General features: G+C 34.9%; 1 protein-coding gene across 1 annotated transcript; it reads right to left on the reverse strand.

The window, feature by feature from the left end:
* Positions 1-558: 558 nt before the first annotated feature.
* Positions 559-7,658, reverse strand: cxcl12a (chemokine (C-X-C motif) ligand 12a (stromal cell-derived factor 1)). Its single transcript, XM_087802258.1, has 4 exons — positions 7,524-7,658; positions 5,704-5,821; positions 4,733-4,816; positions 559-1,771 (listed from the first exon to the last, which is right to left on the reverse strand). The coding sequence occupies exons 1-4, from the start codon at positions 7,588-7,590 to the stop codon at positions 1,744-1,746; spliced, it is 297 nt and encodes a 98-aa protein (XP_087658384.1). The 5' UTR covers positions 7,591-7,658; the 3' UTR covers positions 559-1,743.
* Between the last annotated feature and the right edge of the window lie 3,949 nt (positions 7,659-11,607).

Consider the following 11,607-nt stretch of genomic DNA (forward strand, 5'->3'; position numbering starts at 1 on the left):
GAACCGTGTGCGAGGAACCATCAATAGATTCTGATCCGAAGACCTCAGAGCCCGAGCTGGGGTGTAAGGCTGGATCAGATCAGTGATTGTAAATATCAATTGTACATTCAATAAAAAAAAGCATTCAATACTTTACAAACCTTTCAATACAATAAATATACCATATCAAGCTTTCAATATTTGATATGCATTTTCTTAAACCTTCAATTTCAAAAGATGAACTACTGTCTTATTTAAAGCTATATAAGCTTCATTATTGAACTTTTTAATTTTTTTTCTCAACTATTCTAAATATATTTTTTTTAATATCGTAAAATCTTGAATTAAATATAATATCTTAAAATTATTATACAAATTAAATTATATAAAAAATGTTATCTATGCCTAAACATTTTGATTAAATTCAATCATTCAATATTCTGATGAAACTGATTTGCTTCTATGCATAACTTCTTTCAAGTTCATGAATGTTGTCTTCATTGGGCAACAGGTACTATTTTCTCTCCATTCCTTCAGAATAGAATGTTCTTGAAGGACAAAACATGCACCAACAGACGCTTCTTTAAATGTTTGTGTTTAATATATAAATGCACAAAAGAGTACAAAAATAAACATTTATATAATATTAATTTTACATACGACACGGAGCTGATAAATGGAGTTTAAATGTAGAATCTATGCATCCAGAAGTTCAACCAGAAACTTGTGAGTGGAAGTTACACAGGACCGTCTTGTATAAAGTGCTCGGCGATCTGTCAGTGGAGGACGAGTGACTTGATCTACGGCTGCAAGAATTCGGGTCAGAACACTTAAAGAGGTTACGACAACCAAACGTGTGAGTGAGTGAGCGAGCGGTTCACAGACAGAACTTTATGATGCCAGTAAACATCTCATCATCGCACGCTTCGTTACGCCTTTTACTTTCCGGCAGTTGATTTTTTTAACGGAGAAATGAAAAGCAGACACATGGTGCGTCACATGATCGCAGCTCAGGAAACGCTTGGGCTCTTTTGGCGTCCGTTACAACAATAATTAGGTTTTTACGAGGATGTTGAATGCATCTTGTTTCCCCACCGTAGTAAATCTGGCTCATATTTGAATTCCAGCGTGACAATTAACTGGGTAGTGTTGGCAGCTCCGCCTTCCGTTATTTTTAGAAAACTCCATAAAGCTCAAGACTACAGTTTCAGGGTCGAAGCATTGTAAGACCATGCCAGAAGTCAGTCGGATCAGATGAAAATAAAAGCCATTAGGTCGACCATGATGATGTCAAAGATGGTTCATTACAGATGAATCAGAGGCTCAGTTCAGTATAGTTATATAAAAGCATGAATCGTAATTGGCTAGCTCGTGAATGAGTTAAAGTGTGAGATGTATCAAAATAAAACACAATTACCAGGCCCTGTATTTACTCATATTCTTTTGAGGTGAGATGACTAAAGGAAGAGTTAAATGTCAATATTGGAAAGAAAGAAACGATTATTAGTGAAATAACTCAACATATTAAATTCTAACCTTGTTGAATTTTTACATTTTGTCAGTGAAACGGATGATTCAATTTTTGTGGTTAGGATCTGAATCTTGATCTTGCCAGTATAATATCTTCAGCTTGACGTTGAAGCAGTGATGTTGTTAAGACACTGGGTGCTAACAAGGCGAGCAGACGCTCCTTCAATGGTGATAAGTGCTGTTTTCTGCCATATGTCTTTGTTGTCGGTCCAAATCCTCGGCTCAATGGCTCCCTCAGTTCCCTTGTTTGGATTTTTTCGCCCTGTCAGCGAGAAGAGACAAAAGAAAATATCATCAATGTTTGTCCGGGGAACACAATCAGTTATCCGCGTCGACATTGACTCGTAAGTTGCTGTAAACTTAATCAAATTTACAGAATCTCACTCTGGCTGAGAGACAAACCCCCGGACATGTAAATTTGCGGCTGAAACAGTTGAACTGCTGAATATGATCTTGTAAACACTGGCAAGGATCTGTATACAACTTCAACTGGGTGTTCTGAGCGAAGACAGATGCCGCGGCACATTCATGTGGCATCATGAGGACATCTGAAGCTGAGGTCACTTTCTGTTGCTCCAACTGAGTCTGAAACCTTCAGATGTCTTGTATAGCTAATATTATGGAAGTATATCAGTGGCATCAGAATATTGAATGTAATCCTTTGTAGACTGAAAGGTTGAAATAGTTGTTTTTTATAGATTAAATGAATAAAGAATGTGATAATTAAATAAATTAAAACATTTTACACATAGGGTTTGATATATAATTATTCCAATCATTCAAAAATAAATGTTATAAAACCAATACTTTGGAATTTGTAGCCTCTTAAGTTCAATATAAAAATGTAGGTGTGGTAGTGCCACCAGACAGAACAGTACCGAACTACTTAATAGAACTTTTAGCCAATCATAAAACAGGCCGACGTTCACGTGACTGACGTTGTAAAGGCACTGATATACTTCAATTTACTATCAACATCTAGAAGCCTCACTTTTGAGGTTTTGCTCAATATGAAGGTTGGCTTATCTTAAAGTTCGTAGTCTCTAGATCATTTTCACAAAGGTGTTGGCGAATGATCTAGAGACTGTCCAAGAAGTTTTGGGTGTTTTTGTTGTAGGTTTGTGTTATTAATGTGCACTGAATTCAGCTTCTAGGGTAACAGTCTTATCTGTCAAGAACCAGAGAAGCTCCTAAATTTTCTCCATACAATTGAATAGCTTTATTTAAATTTATTTTATTTTAAATATGTTTTAAACAAAGAAGGTGTATTACCAGAACTATTTTGGCCAAATATTATGTATGAACAAGTGTTATTCATTTATAATCAATTAAAACATTTTATTATTCAAACAAACAAAACTAGTTAAATTAAAAAAAGGTTTTGCTGGTTAAATCAGAAAAAAAAATGCCCTTTTAAAAATCATATTTGAATCAAAAGAAATTTGCTTTAATAATGAATGAAAAACATTTTTATATCAAACATATGGTTTTAATTTAAACATTAATTAAAACATTTTCATTGAATTCATATTTGTGTGTTTGATACATCGATTGAAGCAAAAAAAAAAGGTTTTAGCAACTTTTTTTTTTATTGAATAATAAAAACAATTGCATATTTTAGCTCCATCGTCATCAATTTGAACCGATTTTGCATTTTTTTTAGCCCACTTAGTTGGATGCCTTATAAATTCAAAAGTTTGGTTTGTTTACTACGTACAGAACTTGACATGTTATGCTTTTTTTCTAAAATTATTAAAAGGTTTCTCCTCAAATTTTCACTAGAAAAAACTAAAATCCCACATCGATCACAGGCTCTGTTCTCAACAGAGACGTACAATTCTTTCTAAACAGGTTGTCAGATCAATTTTTCATGCTAGAAAGTGTTGAATCGTAGATGTGTTTGTGTTGGATTTCATAGTTGAAGCGAACTTGTAACATCAGCTTAAAGTGTGTTAACAGAAATATTGAGCGACTTACAAGCGTGTTTGTTTCCTCACTAACTGCTTCACCCCCTCTGGTGTGTAATTGGAAACACATTATCTGAGAAGTGCAGCAAACGACCACGTCTACTCTCCACCTGAGCTGTTTTGTGATGCGGACGAGCCTTCACACCTCACCTGACAAACAATCACCATCTGAGACAGACGCTCTGACTGCTGCCTGGTTGTTGAGCAAGGCAGGGGTTGAACCATCCTTCATTCCTTAAGAGGAAATGCGGACTGAAATGCCCTGAAAGAATCTCTCTGATATTCTCTTAATTCCTGCTTCTGGAAACTCTGGCAGAGTTCAGAGTGGAAACTTGATCTCCCCAATAAAAGTTTCTCTGTCGACCATGTCAGAAAAGCGTCTCTGCTCGAGGGCAAAACTTGATATTTGCAGTGACTTCTGCCCCTTTCATGACCGCAGAGCAGATTTATCAACACTTTAATGATATTGGAGGTCAAAGAAGGTGAAGCACCATTGACACGCCATGATTTCTCAATGGGTTGCAGTTGTTGGTTCAACTCTGTCTGGTCGAACAGAACATATATCATTGTCATCAGGATATCAAATGGTTGAATTTAACGGTTTAAAATGTGAAACCTTTTTTTTAAATATTGAAATGTTGTTTTTTAAGCATTTCATTATTTTTTGAATCATTTAATTTAATCCTTTGTATGTTGAAAGGTTGAACTTTTTTTTAAAATATTTTCAGAACTATTTTACACATGAAGTTTAATATATGAATTCCAATAATTCTATAATATGTTTTCTAGATTTAATATTGTTTAATTTGTAGTCTATTAAATTCAATATAAAAATGTTGGTATAATAGAGACACAAATACTGAGTTATTTGATTGATCTTTCAGTCGATCATGCGATGAACCAAAATGTTAAATTCAATATCCTGACGTCACTGATTTACTTCTCTAGAGATTCTTAAGACATGTTCTTCTAATATATTTTGTGATGTTAATCCGATTCAAGTCAGTTTTCTTCTCAATCATGTCACAACATGTTACTTACATCTTTTGTGAACCTAAGTATCGACTTTAAAATGAGTCTCTATTGAAACATGTTCGATTTGCATATGAACGAAGAGGAAACACTTTCGTCGTCTTCAACCAAGACTTCACTTGAACATGTGAGGAACTTCAACGCTCTCAACTACCCTCCTATATTGAAGGAATGTGGGATCAAATGTTCTCTTGGCAACATCGTGGAGGCTTTAGTGGACTCACTTGTTGAAGGCGTTCTTCAGATACTGCTTCAGCCACCGGATCTCTGGGTTCAGACACACCTCTTTGTTGGTCGTCAGCTTGGCTCTGTTCAGAAAACATCATCAGCTCTCGTGTTGAAGATGAAAGAGTGACACGACTATCTTAGCACGCCGCTATCAAACGCTGAATTAACACCCGCATGTGAGAGTGACACACAAACACCTCCTCACTTTGGTGCGATGACCCATGTGGGCTCACCACGGACCCCTTAAGACAAATACTTACTTTATTCAAGTCAACTTAATATACCTTATATGACATAATAATGATAACAAACCTTATTTTTTGGATCATTTGTAAGAACTGGAAAAGCCAGCTGTAATGTATTTACGCAATTTATTTATATATATTATTGTTTAAATTTGTTTTGATCCTTAAATATAAATAATTGATGATGATTTGAATGTGACTCAAAATAGTCTTGATTTCAGTAAAAATAATCATGATTTTAACATGACTCAATATATTTGTGATTTTAGTATGACACAAATAATCTGATATTTTTGACTCAAAATAATCTAGATTTTTTTTTTATCGACTCAAAATATTATCATTTTAATATCACTTAAAATAAACATGATTTTAACGTGACTTAAAAAATAAATGTGATTTAAATATGGGTTAAAATAATAGTGAGGTGATACTTGCATTTCTTGTCTTTTTCTGAAACAAAGTTAAACTCCCTAGTCACGTCACTTCCTGTGAGGGCGACAGCACAAGAAACCGTCTCCGTGTGTGTTGTGTATGTGTCTGTGTGTTGTGTATGTGTGTTAAGAGTGACAGAGGGGAGTGTTGGCCTAAAAGCTTTCATAGCGCTTTTCTCCGTCCTGTCGTCTGCAGGAGATTGATGGTGAGAAACGTGTAATAAAGAGGAAACCTAGTCGCCATGTGTGTTATTAAGAGAGGCATGTGTGCGACGCAGAAACACTCACATCACTTGGAAGGGACAGTTGGGCGTGTGGATGAAGCGCAGCTCTCGGATGTATCCTCGCGGGACGCTGTTGATCTGTGTGCGACAGTAGCATCGCTCCACCAGACTGAGAGGCTTCGCTGAGGAAACATGGAGTCCACATGTTAACAATCGTCTTCATCATCATCGTGATTTTTTTACACGCAAAAACACACTTGGAACTCTGGTTTCCTCCATCAGTTGTGCAATAATTGTTTGACTCAGTAGATGCAAGTGTTGTTCTAGAAATCTTAACTCTGCTTTTTGTAGGTGTGGGAGGAAACCAGAGTGCAACAAGCATCACAGTGAGGACTTAAAAACTCAGCAAAAGCTTCACTTCAATTTTAAGTCGTCATTTAAAAAAAAAAAAAAAGCTTTTTATGTCGTCCATGTAAGTTTTGAATTTGCTTTTCTGAATCAAATATGCATGATAAATTCATTTATAGATAGAGTTGTAATCATATTTTAAAGGTTAAAATAGTGCATGTAGTTTACTCTTTCATTGTATTATTATTAAATCAATATAAATCACTGTAAATTATCCTTAATCTCTTGAAACGTTGTGCATAAAATACATTTTTAAACAGCGTTAAATTATCTTTTAAAATCTGTATTACGTTTCACAAGCAGATATGATGGGTGGGGTTTTTGAGGTGACGTCAGTGGCTACGATAACGATTTATTGAATATTATAAATCAAACTGTTATTTAAGAAGGATTACAGACCTCTGGGAATAATTGAACAGCTTTATAGTCACGACCGCTAACATTTCACTTCCATCTGCAACTGCTCATGAAACCCACTATTTACTTTTAACTTATTCATATTTATACTTTTCTATATACATATGCTGTGTTTTTTAATGGTTGCCATGCAACGAAATTGCGTGGTAAACATGTGGCATTTGATTTATGCATCAGGAATTTATTATTTTACACTTTAAAATGTTTTTTAGTATCAAATATAATAATAAAAAGGAACTATATGAGACTATTATGTCACCTGATCTATATGTTAAATGATCATAGTTATTCACTGAACTCACAAATATTCTCGTGAGGGGGTTGTTGGGAATATTCCAGATTTTCCAGCAGTGCCACAGACCATAAATCCAGTGACCTCCACATATCTACCAGCAGCTGCCACTGGCTGTTAACATTGAATAATTTACGACCTTTTTTAGATATAAAATTCAGACATGATCTTTTAATAAGAATCTGAAAGTAGAAATGTTTTTCTGTTATATGTATAACTAGCTCATTTATACAAATGGAAAAAGAAATACATATAAGGAATCCAGAACATGTGTTTGTATTTTTTATAAATCAAAGACGTACTAAACCATCATTATTATCCTAGTAGACACATTTGAATTGCCTGGTTTATCTGATAAGATCACGTGACTGGCCAGTGTTTATTCAGAGTGTGACTGGAGAGCAGATGGTCGAGATCGTGGAGATAAAGCAGATGCTGATGACTTTTACACCTGATGCTAAACTGCATTAACATGAGAAAGCGCGGACACGCCATGTAGACTGTGGACCGTGTAGTCTTTGTCCAGAACTCTCTCATTAAAAGTGGAACTCATGTGCAGCCGTGACGTCATTTCATCACATCTGGAAACGCAAAATGACGCACAAGGCGGTTCACAATTACGGCGATAAAAGAGGCTCATTAAAGCTATTTAAATAATAATCAGGAGAAAAATCCACTCAAGTTTCCGTAACCCAATATTTACACGAGGAAAGGGTTGAAGAAACTTAAAAATGATTTTTGAATGATTTGATCAGATTTGTATTTACCTTGTGACGCAGGCGCGTGGTTGAGCAGAGTCAGGACAGCCATGACGGCCAGCAGCTTCACATCCATTCTTCTTCTGAGGTGTAAAGTCCAGACTGAGACTGTCAGACACTGGAGATCAACTGTTGACTCCTCGAGTCTGCATCCTCCTGGTCTAAGATGAGGGGGCGGGGTCCACATGGCCCCGCCCACCCGAGGAGCTAAGCCCCGCCCCAAGAGATACTTTCCCCTTTTTATAATCGACATTTTAGCTAAACAATCGGTAAGAATAAAATATGTCTTATCTGAGCGACAAAAGACCCATAATGCTTTAACAATGACTACAATTTTCTGATGAATATATATTAACAAATCCAACACCTTCTTTTTTCTTTTTTTGATCATTTTATTTTAGGTGGCAACAGAAATTGTATGTAATTTTCCATATTATCTACATTTAACTGAAGCCAAAATGTAACTTCCCTCTTGATTTGGAAATATTGTTATATAATAACAATGTTTTCTGTTAGAGATGCAAGTATAAGTGTTTTAGGGAATGCGGATAAGTGTTAAAGAAATATATTTAGCTTTTTTTTAAATGAGACCTTTTCAATTAGTTATCTACATTTGTCTCTCCAATTAATCACTAATATTTGAAGGCATTTTATCATCCAAGGGTCTAGATAGAAGAATAATTTGTAAAATAATTTTAAAAAAGAATAAAACACTGATGTGTTCACTTATATGTGTTCAAAAGTTTAAATGATTAGGTGTCAGACCAGACATTGTAAGAGTTGTTTAACAACATAACCAATCATGTGAAAATGTAAAAACACTTGAATTTGTATTTTTCATTGTTCATCACAATTGTATTTCTAAATATAACATTTTCGTTACTTTCATACTTAAATCATCAGTACATTTTCAGCTCAAAAAAACTCATATAGAAATTTTATTTTGGATATAAATAAAAAAAAAAAAAGACAAAAAACATTTTTTATATAGTTTTAGAATGTTTTTTCAATAAATCTATTACCAAGAATTTCCGGGATATAATAAAACATGATATGTATAATGTAAATAATATTATTTTGTGCAATACTATGGTGGAATCTGGTGTTTTATTAGTCAAAAAAGTGACAAAAGTTGTTTTTGTTGAACCCAAAACTGGAAGAGGGTTTTTTAAAAAAAAGAAAAGAAACTGGACAAGCCAGCTGTCAATAAAGTATATAGAGGTTGACGAGTGAAGCAAACTAAGGTGATTTTGAGTTTAAATATAATATTTTCATGAGGACATTTTTAGTAGATTTTCTGAGACTCTTGTGTTTGTCTCTGTGTTATCTTGACCTTTTAAGTATTTATTTAGTTTTTTGATTGTTTAAGCACTTTGTGACCCTGGTCTTGAAAATAGTTCTATAAATACTAATTACTTACTTACTTACTTACTTACATCAACTATCTAGACTTGAAAAATTTTGTGGGACAAACTCTAAACATTTTCTGTGTTATTACGGGTTGTCGGGACTCTACTGCCACCTATCGTCTTCTTTTTCATTTGATTGTAATTTTCTTGGGATATAAATGACATCTAAACTGAATCATCAACAAAAATAAACGTATCATGTGGTTAAAATAAATCTACAACCAGGTGTCGGTGGACAGCGAAGATCTACTCGGACGTGGTGGTGGATGTCTGGTGTTATGAGAGGAAATCAGAGTCCAGCGTGTTTGTTTTCAGTCACGGTTCATCCACCGGACGTCATTTTCTCTAAATGAATGAAAAACTAACAGACGACCCACGTGAACCTTCATTGTTTTCGACAAAGACAAACCTCCACATCTTAGTCAAACCTTCCCGGGATGAGGTTTGGCTGGTTAACGTGGTGCAGATGTGGAATCTGTCTTTCATCCGTGTTGCTAAACTTAAACACGTTGATTTGACACGTAAGTGACTTGTCTCCACAACTCTCCTCTGATATGATGGCACCATGGAGACAATTGACTTATCTCACAGTGATGAGGAGGAGGAGAAGACACTTCCTCAGTCTGCAGTCAAAGTAAGAGAAGGAGCAGACACAACTTCCAGGATGTTGCTTCTGTGAAGTCACACTAGCAACAAGCTGCTTGTAAATAAACAGTTTATTGCACTTTCTCCGGCAGAGGTTTGTTTTTATGGCTCTGAGGCGACGCGGCTGGATGTGAAGTTGCGTAAGATCAGATTTGATTTTTTTCTTTACTGCATCAACTGGAATCTGCTTCATCTGGTTTAGGATTTTTCGGGATTTTTCGGTTCTTTTTATAATGGAATCCTTGCTGCTTTTGACGGTCCAGAGAAGTTTAAAGATATTGATGTTTTCCTCCTCATGGAATCCACACATGCACAGATGGTCATCAGATTTAGACCCCATGAGGTCAGAGTATAAACATTATGTAGAAAATGTTTTCAGTTTTTTTATTCAACTGAAATCAAACAATTTTCAACTGAAATCAAACAAATTTCAACTATAATCAAACAAATTTCAACTGAAATCAAACAATTTTCAACTATAATCAAACAATTTCTTTTAACTATAATTAAAACATTTTGAACTGAAATCAAACAATTTTCAACTATAATCAAACAATTTCTTTTAACTATAATTAAAACATTTTGAACTGAAATCAAACAATTACAAATTATAATAAAACAATTAAAAATTATAATCAAACAATTTTCAACTATAATCCAACAATTTAAACTAAAAAGAGGATTAGGATCAGTTTATATCTTTCCCAATGCAACATCTTATTGCCAAATATCTTCAAAGCGAAGTGATGGTTTGTTGTTTTTTGCGATATCTATGTCGTCGATTTTGTTTTCATCATTATGAAGTATTTTAGTGATATTTGACTTGCACATGGTGAAAACGATCAAAGAGTTGTGGCTGAAGATTGTTGGCTGGTGAGACATGTTAAGGAGGTACAAAGCAGACATGGAGACTCACAGGGTTATGGATGACTGGGCGTATTCTGGTGGACGGGCGACTGAGAACATGCAGGCAACTGGTCCCAGCGGGGGGTCTGCCTGTGGGACTGAAGGCCTGCTGGTTCAGGCTTTTGTCTGCTTTCCTCTACGTCCTCCACCTTCAGTCGGAGCCACATGTTGTCAAGTGAAGCCTTCAGTGGCTGATGTTGAATGAGGAGAGAAACAAAAGCTTCTGTGACACAAAAAAACTCAAAGATAAAATTTGAAATCCAGTATAAATTAAATTAAGTGTTTCCTCCTGAGAAACACTCACTGCTGCCATATTTGGAATTAACTTTTCTTGTGTAAGAAAATATAAACTTCTACTAAAACCCTGGACAAAGCACAGGCCCGACTACAGTACATGTGGCCCCTGACTGTATTTGAGTATCCCTTTGTGAGGCCCTTAAAAAGCAATAACATAAGATATGTCCTCATTCGTCCCATAGTGGGGAATTTAAAGCAGCAACTTTACAGAAACATTAAAAAAAAATCTAAATAATTGACAAACAATTAAAGTTTCTTATACTAATATATATTTTTGAAATAGTTATTTTCCTTCTTTTTTTTGGTTTCTTTCATTTTTTAACAAGGATATCCTTATCTGGTTTTGACTAGGTTTTATGACTGATGATTAAAATGATCTCCTTTTTCCTCTTTACATCATTTTAAGATAGTTTGTATGATCATACATCAAGTGTTTTGGCAAGAATCTGGCAATATGATGCGTATCACGCTACCTGGATATTAATGCAATACATTGTGATATATTGTGATACTTAATGAACAAGAATATATTTGTAGTAATGTCAAGTACTTGACTCTGGTGTTGCAGTATTTACAGACCACATGACTCTTGATGACGTCGTAACTGCTTTCATTTGTTTTGAAACCAAAATATGTCCAAACATCAGTTTTAAAAGCTGCTGGAGTCAACTGTATCCTCTTGTCCTCAGTCATTGCATGGATCTTGCAGAATTTCATTGTTCCATTAGCTGCAGAGGGACATAATGAAAATAAAAAACTAAAATCCTTCAAGTGCTTTTGAATATAGACAGGTATGGTGAAACAAAAACATTTAGATAATACGTTATCGAAAGCTG

This window comes from Callionymus lyra, chromosome 11 (assembly GCF_982586985.1).
Source record: "Callionymus lyra chromosome 11, fCalLyr1.hap1.1, whole genome shotgun sequence".
Lineage (NCBI taxonomy): Eukaryota > Metazoa > Chordata > Actinopteri > Syngnathiformes > Callionymidae > Callionymus > Callionymus lyra.